At 48.0% G+C, this 19,633-nt stretch overlaps 9 protein-coding genes across 9 annotated transcripts; 2 read left to right on the top strand and 7 right to left on the bottom strand.

Annotated features, from left to right (window-relative positions):
* Nucleotides 1-1,643: 1,643 nt before the first annotated feature.
* Nucleotides 1,644-2,999, top strand: J7337_011036 (uncharacterized protein; the record flags this gene model as incomplete). Its single annotated transcript, XM_044828587.1, has 1 exon — nt 1,644-2,999. The coding sequence occupies one exon, from the start codon at nt 1,644-1,646 to the stop codon at nt 2,997-2,999; it is 1,356 nt and encodes a 451-aa protein (XP_044677141.1).
* Nucleotides 3,000-3,448: 449 nt separating this feature from the next.
* Nucleotides 3,449-4,857, top strand: J7337_011035 (uncharacterized protein; the record flags this gene model as incomplete). The annotated part of the gene is made up of 3 exons (XM_044828586.1): nt 3,449-3,873; nt 3,931-4,549; nt 4,597-4,857. 3 exons carry the CDS (start codon nt 3,449-3,451, stop codon nt 4,855-4,857), a joined length of 1,305 nt encoding a protein of 434 aa, XP_044677140.1.
* A 163-nt stretch (nt 4,858-5,020) lies between these two features.
* On the bottom strand, nt 5,021-5,945 carry J7337_011034 (uncharacterized protein; the record flags this gene model as incomplete). Its single annotated transcript, XM_044828585.1, has 2 exons — nt 5,021-5,187; nt 5,240-5,945. The coding sequence occupies 2 exons, from the start codon at nt 5,943-5,945 to the stop codon at nt 5,021-5,023; spliced, it is 873 nt and encodes a 290-aa protein (XP_044677139.1).
* A 688-nt stretch (nt 5,946-6,633) lies between these two features.
* Nucleotides 6,634-8,095, bottom strand: J7337_011033 (uncharacterized protein; the record flags this gene model as incomplete). Its single annotated transcript, XM_044828584.1, has 2 exons — nt 6,634-8,013; nt 8,069-8,095. The coding sequence occupies 2 exons, from the start codon at nt 8,093-8,095 to the stop codon at nt 6,634-6,636; spliced, it is 1,407 nt and encodes a 468-aa protein (XP_044677138.1).
* Nucleotides 8,096-8,431: 336 nt separating this feature from the next.
* On the bottom strand, nt 8,432-9,465 carry J7337_011032 (uncharacterized protein; the record flags this gene model as incomplete). Its single annotated transcript, XM_044828583.1, has 2 exons — nt 8,432-9,049; nt 9,097-9,465. 2 exons carry the CDS (start codon nt 9,463-9,465, stop codon nt 8,432-8,434), a joined length of 987 nt encoding a protein of 328 aa, XP_044677137.1.
* Nucleotides 9,466-10,398: 933 nt separating this feature from the next.
* On the bottom strand, nt 10,399-12,243 carry J7337_011031 (uncharacterized protein; the record flags this gene model as incomplete). The annotated part of the gene is made up of 4 exons (XM_044828582.1): nt 10,399-10,712; nt 10,770-11,658; nt 11,727-11,870; nt 11,929-12,243. The coding sequence occupies 4 exons, from the start codon at nt 12,241-12,243 to the stop codon at nt 10,399-10,401; spliced, it is 1,662 nt and encodes a 553-aa protein (XP_044677136.1).
* A 909-nt stretch (nt 12,244-13,152) lies between these two features.
* Nucleotides 13,153-14,190, bottom strand: J7337_011030 (uncharacterized protein; the record flags this gene model as incomplete). The annotated part of the gene is made up of 1 exon (XM_044828581.1): nt 13,153-14,190. One exon carries the CDS (start codon nt 14,188-14,190, stop codon nt 13,153-13,155), a length of 1,038 nt encoding a protein of 345 aa, XP_044677135.1.
* Nucleotides 14,191-14,980: 790 nt separating this feature from the next.
* Nucleotides 14,981-16,201, bottom strand: J7337_011029 (uncharacterized protein; the record flags this gene model as incomplete). The annotated part of the gene is made up of 1 exon (XM_044828580.1): nt 14,981-16,201. The coding sequence occupies one exon, from the start codon at nt 16,199-16,201 to the stop codon at nt 14,981-14,983; it is 1,221 nt and encodes a 406-aa protein (XP_044677134.1).
* Nucleotides 16,202-18,764: 2,563 nt separating this feature from the next.
* J7337_011028 (uncharacterized protein) lies at nt 18,765-19,487 on the bottom strand (the record flags this gene model as incomplete). The annotated part of the gene is made up of 2 exons (XM_044828579.1): nt 18,765-19,291; nt 19,364-19,487. The coding sequence occupies 2 exons, from the start codon at nt 19,485-19,487 to the stop codon at nt 18,765-18,767; spliced, it is 651 nt and encodes a 216-aa protein (XP_044677133.1).
* Nucleotides 19,488-19,633: the final 146 nt, after the last annotated feature.

Genomic DNA, 19,633 nt, shown 5'->3' with positions numbered 1-19,633 from the left:
AATACGGAGGCTTCTCCACGGTCCTCCGCACCCTCCAGACGGATATTTCGTGCCGATTGCGGGGAATTCGCCACTTTATTTTCTCCTCATTCCAACGGCATCACCGCGGAGATACCTATTTTAGTTGCCCGATGAACTTATAGGTCCAATTGGAGCAAGTTGGTGACTGCTAGTGCTTCCCCGCATCTCACTGTGAGACGCGGAAATCTCCATGATGGCTTCGAGAAGCAAACTCGGGAGTTGCCATTGCATCTTTTTATAGAGAAGAAGGTTGTGAAAGATGACAATAGGCTTAAAATATCGTAGATCTCGGAGTGAGCCTTTTCATTATACGAGATATTACAGATTCCTTTAAATGCCTCTACCCCAAATCATCGTGACTTTTCGCGTTTCTACGCGGGGTCAGCAAAAACATCAACACGGATATCCGGCACATGGAAAGCGGATAGTGGAGTTCAAACCGCCCGCAAACCCAAAGGTTCGCTGCTGGAAGAGCGAGATTGAAGGGATAGCCGATAATTCTAACCAATGGTTTGTTATTAATTACTGGCTACTTCTCAACGTTACATCTACTCGTGCGAGAAGACTCCGAGTTCACCCTGGAGAGGCCGCGATGTGGGAAAGCATTCTCCCGATACGTGTAAGCAAGGTTTGGAGATGAGAAAGCATCGAGCTATGCTTCTATTTAAGCTTCCTCAGAGACGAATGTTTGTCTGGCCGTTGTCACGGTCAATTGGGGGATATTGCGAATCGCATCCTCTATCGACTTGGACTTTTGCTTGAGGGCCTTGAAGGAACTTCTAGTTCTCAGCTGTTGATAAGATCTGTTAACTCCCCGTAAAAATGACAAAGGTTCGGCTTGGCCCGTCGCTAATTATAGAGGCAACTCATGTGGATTGGGGGAGTACAGGGTAATTAAGAAACATTATTTGCAGTAGCCAGTAACTCGACATCACGATCTGGGCTCTCGATCTGTTGAAGAATGTTGAGTTATCATTTTCTGAGTCCTACAGTAAGTATCTTACGATGTAGAATTTATCTTGACTCGTGGACAGGGCAACGTGGGTTTTCCCCCCTGTGTTACGATAAAAGTCAATCAGCATCAAGTATTGATAGACGCCTTACAACAGAACGCTGATGTCGGCCGCATACTTGCGTCAAAGTCCCCTATGAAATTCTGTCCACGTTAATTCAACAGCCATAGCATGCAGTATTCCTACGAATCTGAAGTCATCACTAAAAGACGCATTGTCTCTTCTAGCAGTTGGTGATGGCTGACAAACACAACACAGACTTCAGCTGCCCCACCAAGGAATGATGTCAGTGCCCTGAAAATGGATCTCTCCTCCCAACAGCCAATCATGGACATGAACATGGCAAGCTTTCTCAATTAGGCAATTCAAAAGATCAAGGCATGACAATGATCGACAGTGTCTCATAAGGCAAAGCCCAAAACAGCAAACCGTTTTGTCTACCGCTTTCACTTATCTCAAAATGGACTATCAAGACCTCACCCTGGTTTGATCTGCGGCAAGGCAGCGTCAGACACGGTCTTTGACCTCGGGAGAGACGCAGTATAAAGACTCGCTCGTGCACTTGAGAAACTTAATGACATCGAGAGATTCTTGGCATCATTGGTAAACATGTCTTCTGATAACTCAACTTCGACAAAGGAAAAAGAGCCTGAAAAAGGACTCTTTCGATACTGGAAACCATCTACAACGAGTCAACCTCCTCCTGATGGAGGTCTAACAGCATGGCTCCAAGTCCTCGGCTCGTTCCTTATCAACCTCAACAATTTCGGTTTGGCAAACAGCTTCGGCGTGTTCCAAACATACTGCGAAACGACCCTTCTTCGAACACACTCCTCGTCTGCAATATCATGGATCGGTACACTCCAAGTCTCCCTTATCCTCATCGTCGGTGTCATCTCCGGTCCGCTCTTTGACCAAGGATACTTCTATCCCATCCTCGTCGCCTCCAGTCTCATGCTCACCTTTGCCCTTATGATGCTGAGTCTATCGACGCAATACTATCAAGTCATGCTGACGTGGGGTGTTCTTGGAGGCATATGTACTGGGCTGTTGTACATCCCTAGCGTTGCTATGATCCCTCTTTACTTCAGGACGCGTCGTGGTCTGGCTCTTGGCTGTGCTACGGCGGGAGGCTCTTTCGGCGGTATCATTTACCCCATTGTAGTCCGTCGTTTGCTGGACTCTGGTGGCTTTGGGTGGGCTTGCCGGGCGATTGGTTTCATTACTCTCTTCACGTTGACAATCGCGGCAATCCTCGTCAAGCCCAGTACACAAGCAGTGAAGAAGCCAACGCGACAACTCTTCGACAAGTCGATCATCAAAGATAAAGCCTTCATTTTCTTCACGTTGGCATCTTTCTGTATATGGTTGGGCTTCCTCGTGCCATACATTCTCACCCCCTCGTTTGGTCTGTTGGGCCTTGACCATCCCGTCTCGGAAGATCTTTCATATTACATGTTGTCTGTCCTCAACGCCGCCCAAGCTTTGGGTAGAATCCTACCTGCAGCCATAGTGGATAAGAAGATCTTGGGAGCGGAGTCTATTCTCATGTTTAACGTCGCGGTATCTGGTATCCTTGCCCTGTGCTGGATCGGGGTCCATAACCTGGGTGGCTTCACTGTCTTCCTCATCTTATATGGCTTCTTCTCTGGTGCAGTCACGACCTTGCCCGCGTTCATCATCCCTTACCTATGTCCATCACTGGCTGTCATCGGTACTAGAATGGGGATTGTGTATGGTGCGGCAGGATTTGGAGCATTGATCGGGCCTCCGATTGCACTGGCAGCTGACGAGGCTCACGGTGGTCAGCATAACCGTGCATTTCTGGGCGCGCAGATTTGGAATGGCGTGACCATTCTTTTCGCGTCCTGTCTTTGCGTATATCCTCTCTGGGAGGCTAGGAAGCGACGGCACATGAAGGAGATGGCTGATGCCAAGGCAAAGCAGGACAGTAACAGTGCTTAGAAGCACCAAAATGGAAGGGAAGTGAAGGTTAGAAGGCGAAAGCGATGAGGTTCGTGAATAAAGGCCCTCAGGTAAGGACATGTGGACTGTATTGTAGCCCCCAACCCTCGCTAGGAATCAGAGATAATGAGTGTGAATATTTCCTTATAATCAGAATCGTGTTTCATTGAAATGCTTGGTCTAAATAGTCTTGGATTGTTTATCAAGAGCGCCTTCTGCAGCCTGCGCAAATACATTGCGTCATATGGCATAAGACCCAGTCAGAAGTCTCATTCAGAACTTGTAAGGCATATCAATAAATCGGGCTGTGCAATTCAACGGCGTGATTGGTTATGGAAGCGCCAAGGCACACAAGCCCCTCATCTCATTCAGGTTATTTGGAGTGAACATCTTTGACATTCCAATGCTGACATTGTTTGATATCAAGCTTGTCGACACCCTTGGTCGCAATGGATCCTCTGTCAATCGTCGCTAGTATCGCAGGTATCGCAACCGCAGGCGCATCACTCTCAAAAGCGATATACCATTTCATCTCCTCGACGCGCGGTGCCTCGCGTGAGATGGTAGACATTGCTCGCAATATCTCCGATCTATCTTGCATCCTCTCGGAACTTCGCCGTGTACTTCAAGAGAGCGCCGAACTGTGTAGTCGCAAACTTCTCTACCGGATAAAGTCGGCAACGCGGCGTATTTACGCGATACATGATGATATCTATGCGCTTATGGATAATACCAGGGGCTTTCAAACGTTCAGATGGAGCCTGAAGCGGTCAGAAGTGCAGTACAAGCTTACCCTGATTGAGAGCCATAAAACTGCTATTCAGTTGATGCTCAACATTCTGATCCTTGCAGTGGCAACTAGAAAGGAAGCACAGTCAGTAGCCTCTTGATTCTTCTTATGATGCTCTAACAACTGAGATTCCTTTTGTAGATCTCAAGCCACTCAGACAGCTTCGACAACCACATCCAGGCAGAAAGATTCAGAATCAGAGTTACCTGTACTTCGCCAGCAGTCAGAGAACATCGCCTACGCAGCCTGTCATCGTCTAGCTGATCTCTCGGAAAACCAAGCGTTTGACGCAAGCTATTTACCAAAACACTCCAAGGCCGATTCCGGGAGCGATAATGACGATGCGAAAGGGCAGAGTCTGGTCCACGAACAGGGGGAATCTGACAGCACAGGCCAATGGCTCTTTGAACTTGCTTTTGAAACTTATTCCACGACGAGTCAAGGTCAAGAAAGTGACATCGGGAAGGGATCTGAGGGATCGGAATCCTGCGATCAGGCTCTAGTATTCCGAACGCCGTCTGAAGTACAGATCGCGATCTACGAGCCCGGAGCGGGTGCAAATCTTGTTGACATCCTCCTCTCGGACTGGACATCCCTGTCCAGCGAGGAGATCACTGGAACCCACATCCACAAACCTGGAACAGAAGAAACTAAACCCAGTAGTCCTGCTCCCGCAAAGGAAGATGTTGCTGTCATCCGTTTCAAGGATGCAGTTGGTCGAAAGTTCACATTTCCATACCATCTTGTTCAGAGATGGGAGGTAAGTTGTGTCGTCCTTAACAACTTCTTTATACTGATCCACTGCAGGGCATGGAAGACATGATCAAAGAAGCATTCATGCGTGTCGATGTTCTATATCCACATATCCTTGAACGTCACTATGATCTCACCGGTTCCGACGGCAACACGATACATCCACTAAAGTGGGAAAGCACCGTAGAGCCAGGAATGCAAGTTGTAATGACTATGTGGCCTATGGTCAGTACCGAGAAGCAGAAATCGAATCTTGAAAGAAAGAAGCTCAAGGTCCCTGTGAGAAGACGGGAGAAGATTGAATCAAAAAAATAAAGAGCCTTCGGCTTTATACTCTTTTTTGTATTGGGGAAAACGAGAAGACTGAATTGAACTGTTGCAGATTGATTGTGATTACTAGAAATATTCTATTATTACTTAACTAGCTATACCTTTCAGTGCGCGGTGCTCATGCCAGGTGAATTGAACTAACGAAATCCTACATATGAACCCCATTTAAAGTGACTCTGAAGCGCATAGTCGACTCGATCTCTTTTGCTCGCGCCAAAAGCTCTTGAGCGTCCCAGTTTGCCCAGACGAACTTGCCCTTCAAGAACCCAGCTTCCTCTGACGCAAGCCATACCATAAAATGAGCTGGCAACTCCACTGGTCTTGTCAGTTTCGGAAGTAATAATGTGAGTAGAATCTGGAAGCAAACCTGTATCGAAACCAACACTCAAATCGGGATTGATTCCTGTTGCAATGATCCCAGGTTGAATGCTGACGATATCGATGTGCGGGTTCTCGAACGCGAAGTAGTCAACCATCTTCAGAGCCGCTGCCTTGGCTGCGGCGTAACTAAACACGCCAGGGACTTCTGCCATTGGGGCCCAGTGACCTATGCCAGAGCCGACGTAGATGACCTTTGCACCTTGGGCTGCGAGGGGGAGGAATGCTTGAAGAGAGTTGAAGACCCCAATGACATTGATCTCGAGACCTTGACGGAACTGAGCTTCATCATAGCCGTGTACCGGACCAGCCTTTGGTAACATTCCTGCGTTGGCGATGAAAATGTCAATTTTGCCAAGTTTGTCAACGATGTTATTGAGCGCGGTGCTTATGGACTCAAGTTTAGTGACATCTCCGGTCTCGAACAGGACCTGGGTCAAGGGGTTGGCAGCTTGAATATCCTTTGCTGAAGTTTCCAGACATTCAAGTCTCCGACCGACAATGGCGACGGATTTAGCGCCAGCTTGGGCAAAGGCAATGCCAGTAGCTTGACCAATTCCAGTGCCTCCACCAGTGATAACAACGTTCTTGCCAGCAGCGGAGAGCTCCGGTCTTGTTGGTGAGATGAATGGATATGGCTCAGAGTGCCATGACTTGGTGAATGATGAGAAGCCTGGTAGTGGGAGAGGTGCCATTGTGAATGGGAAAGCGGGAATTAGATAGAAGATGATGAATAGGATGGTGTTGGGGAATATTCGGTCCTGGGTGCGACAATTATATAGCTACTGCAGCCACGTATTAGGTGGATACTATTAGATCAGAACCTTTTTATTTCTTTTTATTCATAAGAATGATGTATTTTATTCTTCCGCGGAACACTTTCAACGTTATGTCTGTAATGTATTTTAGTTAGCTGTTCCGCCGAGGACGGGGATGGCAACATGGCAACAAACCTATAAATAACTTCACATTTTGGACATCTAAGGAACAACGGAACCAAATATAACCTAGATCCTAGCACTTCCTAAAATTTACAACTCTTTCTATATCCTGTCCGGATATTCTGTAAGTCTTCAGCTACAAGTGACCTCAAGCCAATCCACATTCTGTACAGCTTTGCGAAAGGACATCTCGCGGGAATTCCTCAGGAGCTCATCCCACGAATGACGTAAACGTTTCAACTGCGGAAGCGGCGCTTGAATTATCATATCATCTAGGAAGTTGAACGCGGGGTTTATCAACTGGTCATCCGTATCAGCCTTTGTATGCCAAGGGTTGAAGAGGCTATTGGCTGTTAGGCATACCGCCGCAGAGATATAAGTACACGATGTCATCCTGGAGCCTCAATATTAGAAAAAGGAGGACGGATTAGAAAGGATGGGCTTACCAGATGAATGCAGGATCTTTTCGATCAATCGCTACGAACAATTCGATGTACTCGCGAGACTCGTGAACAAGCTTATGCCAACCCACTGGTAACCGTGGAGCTGCAACTACCCCTTGCTCAATTGCCTTTCTTCCAAAATCTTGGAGACTTGGTATCCACTGCGCTTCCATGGCATGAGCCTTGCAGACGACACTTCGACAAGTAAGATGGCTTGAGTACAAAACACCAAAGGCCCTCTGTAGATTCGCGTTCCCACTTTGAGTAATGGCACTGGAAGAAAACTCCAAAGGTATACGGGCAAGCCAATCATCTAGCATCTGGTGTATTCGAGTCACATTATCAAGACGGACGTAGACGTCTGATGCGGTGGGAGATTTGGATAGCATTGCTTCATAGACTTGGCCTTGGATATGCGCAAGCTGCACACGTGATGAAAAGAAGTTGAAGCTGGATAAAATATTAGCCGTGTATAGCATACCAGCTCCGTCAGTAGGTGTAGCCGATGGCCAATCAATGCTGATGTCTTTTTGATTCTGAATAGGAGGTAGCTTTGTGCGCATCGATATGTCTCGATCGAGGATGTAAGCAATCCAGAAGACTCGATCTCGCTCCAGGGCTTCGGAAGCACTTAGATGCTCTGAGCTCGATCTAGTATGTAGTCCCAGTCCATGAGCAAGACGCAAAGCAATGGGTATCAGAGCCGAAGCTGGTTTCAAGTCAGATGTCGCCTGTAACAACACGACCATTCCGACAATTGTTTGGACGTCTAGGAGACTTGAATCACCCAGCATTATGTCATTAAGAACTGATTGAGCTTTGTTCATGAAGTGCAAGGTACTGTAATTAGTTGGCTTCTCCTCATCTGGGATATGGCGATAGGCGAGGGAGAGAACCACGTTGATGGCCGCCCAAGTCGAGGTATCTCTCTGATCGGGTTGCTCGTACCATGCATTGACCCGAGATAGAAGTCTCTGTGGATGAAAGAGGGGTAGGATAGCGTTGAAGGTCGCAAGGAACTTGTTGACTCCGGATAAGACCTCGTGCTGAGGAGGCAACTCGAGGCCCAACTCAAGAGAACCCCCTCCAGAGTAGCTGACGTCATATTCACCCAGCTGGGGCTGATCACTTTGCCTACTGCTTTTCTGTGTCAATCTTTCTTCAAGCTCCTTTATTCTTTGCTGAGCTTCATCAAGACTCGTCTCAAGCGATTGCACCTGAGACTGCAAAGCTGCGGCGGTGCCATCAGGTCGCTTTCTATTTGCGGCTTTTCGGCTGGTAGCTTGAAATGTGCAGTCAGATTTGTACAGAATGCAGTGAGAACATCGAGGCTTTTGGCCGTCGCACCGAATCCGCTTGCGGTAGCAGACGTCGCATGCCTATTACACGCCGTCAGCATTGACACTATGTTGGGAGGCAGGCTATGGTGACAACCTTTCTAGCCATCTGTGTTGGCGGCATTTTCAACGTTATAGTCGCGGTAATGGCAGTCAGAATGATGATTGACTGAAAGAAAGAACCGATGCTGACACTGGCTTATGTTGTCTTCCGCGGAAGCAATGCTGACAAATTGATCGATATTCTGATTGGATGCACCTAGAGGCTAACTTGCGACAGCTGACGAATGATGATATCTGTTTCTGCTCTAGCTATTACAACTCCGTACTTGAAAACAAAAACTCGATCTCAATCAAAAAATACACTGCAACACATATACCAACCGCCGATACATATAGAACTGTCAAACAACAACTCCCCCATGTTGCTCTTCCCTTGCCCTAGACATCAGCTCACTGTTTAAATAGTCCATCCATCAAGAGTGTCGATATCGGTATAAGCAGCGAGGTTGATGTAGTGAACCTGTCGCGTTCCACCGCGTCCAAACTGCTCCGCCGTGCTATTCAACAGGAAAGCCGAAGTAGAAGAGTTCAAGTTAAGCAGGCCAGGAAACTGCTTATTAAATTTGTCAAAGATAGCCCCAGGCGTAAAGTGATCAAGACCCTTGGCCTCAATCTCCTTCTGCCAATACTTCAGATAAGTGCGTGTATGATCAACATCAATTGAGCAGCCGAACTTCTTGTTAGACAAACTGTGGCCGGGGATGACAACATTTGGCTTGAGGTAGTCGATCAAATCGAGGGTTGACAGCCAGGATTCAGTAAGGGCCTTGGTCAAAGAGTCGGCGAGCCAAAGATGGATGTCGTGACCGTAAACGGAGTCACCAGCGATTAAGGTCTTAATAGACGGGATCCAAAAGAGTGTTTCGTCGACGGTATCGCCAGTGAGGGGGTTTAAGAAGTGAATTGGCGTAGCTTCGTCACCGGGCAGAGTGAAGAATGAGAAGTCGTAAGGCGTAGGAAGGTGAACCGTGTTCACAATGGACTTTTCACCAAGAACACCCTTCATCAGCTTGACCTACTCAATGTTAATAATTATCACCATCACAGTAATATCCAACATACCTTGTGAGCTGCCTCCTTCTTGATCTCAGCCGCAGCCTTGGAATTGGCATAATACTTGGCCTCGGGAAATCGCGACAACAGTGCACCGCCACTGAGGTAGTGATCAGGATGGAAATGAGTAGTGAATGCAGCGACAAGTGGCTTGTCGGTAGTGTTGCGGACCCAATCGGCCAGGGCTTCTGCTCCTTCGATTACCATGGGCAGGTCGATGAGGACAGCGGCTTGCGAGCCGATGATCAACGAGGAGACCATGTCGAAGGAAGAGCCATGGTTGACGAAGGTCTCAACACGAAGGCCGGGGTGACTGATTGCTCTGGCGCAGATGAGTCCGATGGACTGGAGGGCCAGCGAAATGGTTGCGAGACGCATGATTGGGAAGGATATTGAGAATGTTTGTAAGTTGAGTTGTAAGTCTTTGTTGTGATTGCTTGCTTGATTGATTGATTTCTGTGTGGTTTTTTTCTTTCTTTTCCATTGAGGCATGGTAATCCTATATATAATAATTCGTGATGATTCTCAACTACCTGGTGGCTCTTGAGCTTGGATATGTCGTCAATGCCACTTAGAAGCAAAGTGGGAGGGCATCGTGAGGCAGTGGGTCCATTTCTAATCCTCAACTCCACATCTCCCCACTGCGGCATTCGACTGAAATACCGAGATCAGTTTACCGACTCCTGGCGCATCAAGTGCCGGGTTTCTCAGTCTAATGAATTGACATGCTCATGGAACATATGATCAAAAAGGTATACTACTGATGATATACAATGGCACGCTTAAGCTATCAGAGCGTACTTGAGGACAGCACAAAAAATACAATCGCGTTCTATGCTCTGACTTCTACAGAATTCGCTATCCTGCTTTTCCCTACTGATCTGGTTCATTGAGTAGTGTGGTGGGATAGTTGGGTATGAGTCGCTGGAATGAGAAAAGTCGGAAATACAGAACCCAAAGAGTCTAGGCAAGAATTAAAGGCTCCGATGACGAGCGACGGCCACCGTTGCCGAAAATGTCTTTGGTAAGGCCGTTGAAATACGTAAATTAAGCTTTACTGGCCTGGCCTGGTCTGGCGCTGGCGCCTGTCAGAGCGGCCGCCGATGAACAGGACCCTGGAGACAGAACTGACAAATTCGCAAATGCCGAGTGGGATGGCATCAGCAACACAGTGCAAAATTTGCTAAGGAACGTGTATTGATAGAACTCCGTGAATGATTACATCAACTTAGTTACATGCTGGTCCCTTGATTTCTTTCATCAAACTTCAATGGTCCGACCCGCCCTCGTCCCCATGAGAGTAGCAGCAGATCACTTCAAGTGACCGTCGACGTTGGTGTCACTGTCAGTCGCATCTTGTATCTTGAAAACATCATCTTTTAAGAATTTACGAACTCCGGCGTCCCATTTAGTCTTGTTGTTCCAGAACTGTGCGAGCCTGGTACATTTGTCGATGGCATCTCTTGCTCCGTTCAAGCAGTCAAAGCTTGAGAGATCAGAAGGCTCGAGATCAGCTCTGCTCATAACTTGATCGTAATGACTGTGATCGTCTTTAGACTGTCCGTGGTAGCAGTGAAAGTTTCGGATGTGAGAGAAACGCCCAGGGGTTCCCTTTGGAAACATAACTAGTGAGGATAGTTAGCTGACTCTGCGCCTTGAGAGGTGATTTTTTTTTAAGTTACCTAGATCTGGTTCCAGAATCGGCGGTACCGGCGAAAAAAAGTCCGACACCTTTTTAAACAATGATCTGCGATCTGCCTTTGGAAGCTTGTTTTCGAGGTTGATCGGGTCTCTCTGACAGTGGCCCAGGGCGTAGGAATCCTGGATGAGATGGAAGCAACTTCCCAATGCTCTGCGACTGATGATGGGGTCCGTGTACGACGGAGTTGAGCCCATCAAAAGCTGGCGCAGGCTGTCAGTACCCTTGGGCTCACCATTGTCGGGGAACAAATCGCCCAAGTACCGATTGATCGGGTCATGAGGGTAGATTCCGTCCTCCACCGAAAGCTTGTACATGACCTCCAACCATCGCATGATCTTACTCTTGGTAACTTCCGGCTTTTCCCCCTTCTGCGTTCCCATGGCATGGAGGAATTGGAGGTCTCCATAGTGAGAGCGCCAAATGATATTGTTCTTCGCGAACAGCCACTCCATGGAAAAGTTGAAGAACCATTCAACACCGAATGCGAAGTTGCCATTGTTGTTCTTGTCATCTTTAAAAAGCTGGCATGCCGGGTCGTCGTTCCAGATCACCCCCCGGAAGAATTCGAAGATGGCTGGCTCTTTGATACTTAGAAAGTAGCCCACGACGTCACGGTAAGTCATTCCAGAAGGGACAATCCCTGCTTGGATGAGGGCGGCAAGGGTGATGTTCTCATGGACTGATTGTCCCACGCCTTGCCCTATTCCGGCTGCAATCATATAGTTTGCCACTTTGCCACTCTTCTCGTCCTCCTCGGCGGCAAGAAGACGTTCCTGAGATCGCACAAAGTCACGGATCAGGATATGGGCTTCAGGTGCACTGGCCTCCCAGTATTGTTCAAGAGTCTCATCGCATCCACGAGAGAACCTCTGAAAATCTGCAGTAAGCTTAGTATAGGTTAGCATAGATCTAGACGCGAGCTTTGGCATTGACAAACCCCAACTCGACGGTCCTCATTATTGTACTCCAGCTGGCAGTAGAGCTGACCTGCCAATCCAACATCGTCGGCCGTCACGACATCTTGAGACAACTTCTCAAGCAAGTCCATTCCAAAACCGTCTACATTATCGACTACGGTAGTCTGGAATTAACTGTTAGCAATTGCACGGTGTCTCTATATCTTTGAGTATCATGCTTACTTTGACTTCCGCGGCACACTGTCTTGGATGCATCCAGACCCAAACGGCAAGCTTTTTTCCTGTATCTCCAATAAGGAATATGAAAAATAGCGATGACGGCTCTTTTCCGCCCTCCCTACCGCCTGAGATGGATATCTCGAAATAACTTCTGCGTCCAGGGAGGATAGTATCTGGCTGTTTCTTGAAGGTGCAAGCAAGAAAATGCGGCAAGTCCTGCTTGGATGGAACCAAATTGAAGCCTGTGTCGTTGATAAGATGTAGACGCACTACATCCCAAAACACGCGGCTTTGAACATCTTCCAAGTTGGTGTCCATGATGGCAGTAACGATGTCGTTGCTGGGAATATGTGGCCAAAAAGTTTTGTTACTAACAAGGAATGAAGAATAACAAACTGAAACTAGACTCAGCAATCGTGCCCTTTATGACCATTTACCCTAACAATAAGATTCAAGTGTTCTTTTGGCCAGTCCCGGGACTTCATCTTTCAGCCAGCCACTCCCCCCAGCAATTTCTCAATGAACCTGTTTTTCATACTTTACTCAATATTTGCGCGGAGTTATGGGAGCTGAATAACTAGGTGGCTGGTTGTATGCCAATCAGTTCTTCGCTTAGCCGCCGTGAGACAGTGTATAAGGCCTAGGCCTTGTTCATATCCACATTTGTCGCATACACGAGGTTGCCACCTGCAGACTTTCAGTAGTTGTTATGCCAAGATAATATTCATCACATTCTTAGTACATATTGGATGGTAGGTGGCAAGCTGAGCTGCTAGTCTAGAACCCATCCGTCCTTAGCGCCATGCACCCCAGTGTAAATCATGTGCCTACAACTCTGGCTCGCCCTTCAGCACCAATGTACTTGGGCTTTCCATGCTCCCGCAACAACCTCTGACGTCCCTTGACTAGCCTTGACCTGACGGGGACTGGGTTCTGGCGCTCATACTTACAGTGCTGACAGAATTGCCGTCCGCTAAATCTGAAAAGAAACAATCTGATGACGATGTAACCTGCAAATGGCTTGCATTTTTCAGGTAAAGATTTAATGGCTTGAGTTCTAATCTATTTAACTTGGAGTGAACAATTTGCTATTTCTATCTAGAGAAGGAGAAAAGGTTCGACAATGCGAAACGTCAAGGTCATTCCCACGGAACTTCAATTGAACCTGCGGAAGTAACGCTTTGTAGAAATGAACGTTGGATCTTTCTATAGCTGCTGCTCTAAGTATTAAACGAGGTTATCCTGGAAGAACTCGCTGAGCTTAGAGAAAGGGATAATCTCAGTACGATCATAGAGATCAACATGGCCAGCCCCACGCACCCAGTAAAGCTCCTTGGGCTGGCCAGCCGCACGATAAGCATTCTCGCTAAACTCCCTAGAGTGCGACTGATCGCCAGAAATGATCAGAAGTGGGCGAGGGGAGATGGTCTCGATGTCGTTGAAAGGGTAGAAGTTGAGGAACTTGACATTGGTGACGAGCGAAGGGCTAGTAGTCTGGTTGCGCTGCCAGCCTTCGGGGGTGAACTCGCCACGGACGGTACGATAAAAGTCGAAGAACTCACGAGAGACGGCATCAGACTGGCTTGTGAGTTCGTTCGGAGTCCCGCCCGTGATTGCAGTCGGAGCTCCGTCGGCTTCAGCCCATCTCCGTTGTGATGCGTTGGCGATAACTGCTCTGCGTTGTTCGACCGATACGGCTCCTTGAAGACCCTGACGATTGACAGTCCCCATGTCATACATGGATACAGTAGCGACGGCCTGGATGCGAGCGTCGATCTTGGCTGCGTTGATGATAAAGCTACCGCTGCCGCAAATTCCGAGAGCACCGATTCGATCACGATCAACAAAGTTGTAAGTACCAAGGTGATCGACTGCGGCGCTGTAGGCCTCGGTGTAGAAATCGGGGGATGCGATGTTCTTCGGACCGTCGCTTCTGCCCCAGAAGGGGAGGTCGAAGGTCAGCGTGATGAAGCCCTGCTCTGCCAGCTTGGTGGCATACAAGTTGGCGGACTGTTCTTTGACTGCGCCCATGGGATGGCCGACGACAATGGCGGGGGAGCTGGCATTGAGGCTTGCGTTCCTGGCAGTGAAGAGATTACCGACGATGGTAGTGTTGTAGACAGTCTTGAAGTGGATGAGCTGGATAGCGACGTCCTCGCTACGGTAGAAGTTGTCAGCACCGTAGGAGAGGTTCTGCGCTAAAGCTGGCATCACAGCTGCGAAGGCCATGATGCCTCGAGCAGCGTAGTTGACGATGGACTTCATAGTGGATTGTTGCACTGCAGTCACTGGATGATAAGTATTATGATGATTTTCTTCACTACAGGCGCACCTCTGAGAGTTATATATTCCACCGATACTTTCATGCTCTCATGCCAAGGTGCGTCATGCCAGTTGATGAGCCAAACCAGGCCGCGTACTTCATCATCGTAAATTTCGAGGCTTAGTTATGCCAAGACGTGCCAATCTGTGCTTTTTGCCGAGTGTCTGCCCGATGATTCTTATTGCCATCCAGAGTGCAGCAAACATGTGCAAGCGGAGTGAAGAATTTGTGTCTGTGTTACAGCGGGGAGTGGATCTTTAAATGTCAGCAACTTGCATTAGCGCCGGACTTGAAGCGGGATGGGATGCTTCTGGGGCACGTCATTCCATGGCTTGTCATTCAACCTTAATCAAATAGTCTAAAAAAACGCCCGAGGCCTTTGCAATGAGTGATGGGATCGGTAATGTTAGCGTAACTGACAACTATGTTCATCATACGATACTCTATGTCTGGCTGGTAAGCACAAGTCTGAAGACTGCAGCAGCCTGCTGAGCCTCTATGACTAGATCCTACTCCCTGTCAAAAGACCTTCACTCTGCCTCGGCGTGTTCACCAACTGAAAATACTCCAACCCACTCTCTTGGCTCGGCATAGTTGGCGGTACCCCATCATCTACCTGTCCAGCACCAGAACATCTCTCACACGGAGCCGTCTCCCGATTCTTCTTATTCAGATAAAACTCTGCCGAAAGCTTATAGAGTTGCCATACAGCTTGAAGTAGCACAAGATCAGCTACAATGATAGCAACGATAAGATTCCCTGCCGGCTTGAGCCTCGGGACCTGACCGATGTACGTCGTAGCGATGACAGAGACGGTATAATACCCAATTGGCCCGTCGTTTTCTGCAATGCGCTGTAACTGTCATTCGCTGGACCTGATCTCAGATTCGCCATGCGGGTCGTTGACAAGTTCTCCGTGTAACGCGTCAGCAACTTTGCATCGGTAAGGATGTTGGACTTGGGGGCTGCTTTCTGGCCAAGATCAACGAGGATTGTCGAGTACGCCGCTTTTGCCAGCGAGTCTGCTTCTAACCAAACGTTTGGATAAGTATCGCTCCTATCTAGGGCATTTGCTGTTAAAGGGAGTGGTAAATTGGGGCAGCAGGCTGCTTCGTAGATCTTACTGCCGTAGAATCGGTAGTCGAGGCTGAAGACGCCGGGGTCCTCGATATTAGAGTATGTATCATTGATCGTGAAAGAAACAGTCCCCTTGTTGAGTCCTATCTTGTCATCGTCTTCTTTGATAGCGCCCCTCTGATTATGCAGCATCAGTGTGACCTCTCCCCAGAATGTAGGCATTAATGACTCGCCCCACCAGAGGCTAGCTTGAGTTGTCCTGTTACGACTCAGGAAACCTGTCCGTTGGAACTTGTGCAGACTGTCGAAGGAAATGGTGTCAGGAACGTAGTCGTAGGTCTGTGTCATATTGAAGAAGACTTCTCCAGCTGGTGTATCAGTCTTGCATGTAATGTACGACCGCAGCACGGCGCCCCATTCGCAAAAGCCAATCTGTTTTCCGGCTCTGTCTAGCGAATCAAAGTCGATTTCCACAGAATGGAAAGAGCAGTTCTGCAGAATGTTCCGGTGATAGGTTAGAGCCGGCGAAGTGACTCGCTGACCTTCTTTCCCTCTCTCCCAAACACTTGTCAACGTGTACGTCAGAGCCGCGTTGTTGGTGAAGAAATCGCTGTTTACTGGCAACGTGACGGGCTGGCATTTGGGCTGGACTTTTGTGGTCAGGAAAGATGGGTAGCGATGCAGCAAACCTCGCCTGGCAACAGTCGCATTGGGGTCCAAGGAGTTCTTCACGATGAGTTCATAGCTACTAGAGGCAAAGTTCATCAAAGTGAAGAGCGCGATGAACACGATACCCCCGATGACAGCGACTGGCGTGAACCATTGGAAGGGAACGGGCTGAGTAATGGGGTAGCTAAAATATGACTTATGCTCCATGGTCGTTGGTAACATAACCAGATGGCCGTGATCAAGGATGAGGCATTATTGTTATGTACTGCAGACCAAAATCAGGCTGTGAGTAAGTCCTTGACTTTGAGATAACGGCTTTTTCAGCTTTGTCTTACCACCAATCAGCTACTAACCTTTCATGCGGCTTACTGACATTTCAGTCCCTTTTGGGGGCCTCGCATATTTCTATAAATATCTTTTGGTGAGTGACTCTAAAGATATCACACATGTTCAGCCCTGTCTTATGAATCCCTCTAAGTAGTGAGAGTAAATTGCAACAGTTGATAGAGTAATCTAAGTCCAAGTAGTTATATAAACGTAGCAGTTCTTCCGTCCTTCATCTTAAACGAAACCGTTTCTCAATAGCGTCCTCGTCATCCAAAGCCTCTCCATTCATCAGCCCGTTGACAAAAGATTCCCCTAAGAACAAATAATCTTCATCACCAGCACCGTCCACCGGTCGCACAACAAAAGGCGTGCTTCCACCGTAAAGAACACAAACATGGTCACCAGGCTTCATCGACAAAGGCCCAATGCCGACGTACCCTAATTCCGTCATGAAAAACATCCGATTTGCTTCCATCACGTCTTTGAAGCTGTGAGGCATATTGCTTCGACCCTTAGGTGGTGAAATCTTGAGACTTTTGACCAGATCGACAGACGAGTCAATTTCATTTTGGCTGCCATATACGTCTGCGAGTATATCTCTCAGTTGTTGTGTTTTTTCCTCGTCGTCGAAAAACCCCTGTCTTTCAGGTGTTGATGGACGCAACTGAAGCACAAGACGTAGAAGCTCGAGGAGAGTTCTTATCTCCTCCTCTTTCTTATCTTTAATGATAAGAAGTCGTATCAGAGTAGATGATAGGTACTCTCTGAAGTCGACCAGGTAGAAGGCTGAATCCACGAGGGCTGTAAGAGCGCTTAGGAGTAGTGTTATCAGATCAACGCCGTTTCTCGCAAGAATCACGTCTTTATGTTGCATCATCGTCTCAAACGCTCGTAGAATCCATGTGATAGGTCCCCAGCCTAATGAATCCAGAATCATTTCCTCCGAGAGTCGTGGATCCTTTTTCCAAAACCTTGCCTTGGCTTCCTTCCATTTATCTGCACTTGGCATCAACGGCATTATCGCTATGGTGACAGTATCTACATGTATTCCCCGCAAGTTTAATGTCCCTTGATCTGCATCTTCGTCCATTTTGGCTTCAGAGTCTTTTGAAGAGTGGTGTGTTCCGTTGGGAAAATACAATTGGTGTGTGTGCGGGCTATGAAACCATGGAACCCATAAGGGTCCCGTTTTCGTATTGAGATCCTGAACCGTGGAGAAGCGCAGAATGTCGAGTTTCTCGGTTACAGTAATGGTTTTGCGCACGAAATCTTGGTAAACTTCCAGAACAGGCTTATTGTAATCTGCCATGATGTTATATCCTGTCTGATCTGCGAGCCCAATGAATGCATATATCTTATCGCGGGGATCTGATGCTTCATGAGCCACAAACCAGGACACTAAATATGGCCAGTCTTTACTTTCGTGGTTTCCCAATACGACCGAGAGCGCGTTCTTCACAGCACCCATTGCAGCCCAATTATTCAATACCCTAGGTATTAATAGCCAACCTCTGATAGAGCTGAGAAAGGTCACGCCAGGGATAATGATGCTCCCCCACAGGATCCTATAGGATCTCGCCACGGCTATCTCTTGGACGATCCACACTCTTGAGAAGTATGGAAGGTCGAGCATACTAATGAGGGCTACCCAGCTCGGAGAGTCTTGTGCGGGCAGGCCGAGATTTGCCAGGGTTTCATCGTTAACAGGGTCTTCGCGTTTAATCATGCCAGGCCAACTATGAGATGCCATTACGGAGATAATGTCAACAACACGAGCAGACTCGAGTAAATCTGTCACGCCTAACCAAGCGTTGACGAGCTTGGCTCTGCTGTATATATCTCTCATGATACTGACTTGTTGAGATCGTTCCTGAAGATCATTTTGGTTGATGCAGATCTGGTCAATCCAGATCAAGCGACAATCTCTTATTTTTCTCAAGCGATGCAAAGCTCCGTACAGATTGTCAGTGACGAAGAAGTCGTGGCCGTTGCATTGAATTGATTTGCCATTGGTCGTGGCTGGAGGTCCCCATACGTAACTCAGCGCTTGATACAACGGTGCCGTTTCCAGCGAGTGCGATCTCAGAGTACAACGGATGGTGCCATTACTGTCGCCATTTTTGATCTCAAGGAGCCGGAATGATTGGGGATTGGGTAGTTTGTCGTAGGGGAAGCTCTGATTGGTCGCCATGTCATCGAGTCTGTTGTAGTTACAGAATGATGAAATGATTTTAGTAGAAGAGAGTGCAGAAATGATAAAGGAGGCCAGCATATGATGTATGTCTGGGAGGCGCAGCTTTCAGCTCTGTTAGTGCCAGTGAGCGATTGGTTGCGAGAGGTTGAAAGACACGCCTTGCACAAGGCGTTCATCACCCAAGATTTCACGTCGTCAATTGAACAAAATTAATACTTTGAGTTATCGGCTCTATTGTTTTTACACTTCCTATTGAGTTCCCCACTGGAGCTGGTAGATCGAGTCCGACACCTTGTACTCGCGCAACGCATTGATTGCGCTTTCACCAGTCTCAGCGACAGCGAGAAGACCCTTGTTCCCAGGCTTCACGAAACCTTCTTCAGCGGCCTTATCCAGCCAGTCAATAATTCCATTCCAATAACCATCGATATTGAGAAGGACGATGCCCCGACTGTGAATGCCAAGCTGAATCCATGTCGTCGTCTCGAAGATCTCTTCCATGGTTCCGAATCCGCCACTAAGACCGATAAAACCACTACCAGGACCGCCTGCAAAGACTTCTTCAGCCATAAGCTTCTTGCGCGTGTGCATGTCTTTGACGAGAGTAGTTCGACCAAACACGGCCTCATCGGGAATGTTCTGGGCCTGGTGCGAACCAGCGCGTTCGTGCTTGACGAGAGCCTCGGGAATTATGCCATGAACAGACTGAGGCCCATTGAGCGAGACCAAAGTCTTGGCGATTTCTCCCATGAGGCCAACGGTTCCACCGCCGTAGACTGCAAAGTATCAGTAACAAATATCAAAAAAGCCAGCCATTCGAGTAATCGATGGTTCATAGAATTACTCACCAAGGTCGATGTTCTTTGCAGCCATCGCACGAGCGAGCGCCCGGGCAGCTTCCATGTGAGCGGGACTGGCACCAGTGCCTGCTCCGCAGTACACACAAATCTTGGTGCGAGCTAGATGAGGCATAGCGTCCTGAGCTATGAGTGTGACGATGTAGGGTAGTTCGAGCGGTTGGTGAATATTCGGTACGTCGCAGTTAATGGCGACCAGGATGGGATGAAGAAAGATAATAACAAAATAATAGTCTATGAACAAGTTTCGGTCAGAAATAA

Source organism: Fusarium musae, chromosome 8 (assembly GCF_019915245.1).
Source record: "Fusarium musae strain F31 chromosome 8, whole genome shotgun sequence".
NCBI lineage: Eukaryota > Fungi > Ascomycota > Sordariomycetes > Hypocreales > Nectriaceae > Fusarium > Fusarium musae.
The sequence above is the reverse complement of the archived record's forward strand: the minus strand, read 5'-3'. Positions and strand labels throughout refer to the sequence as shown.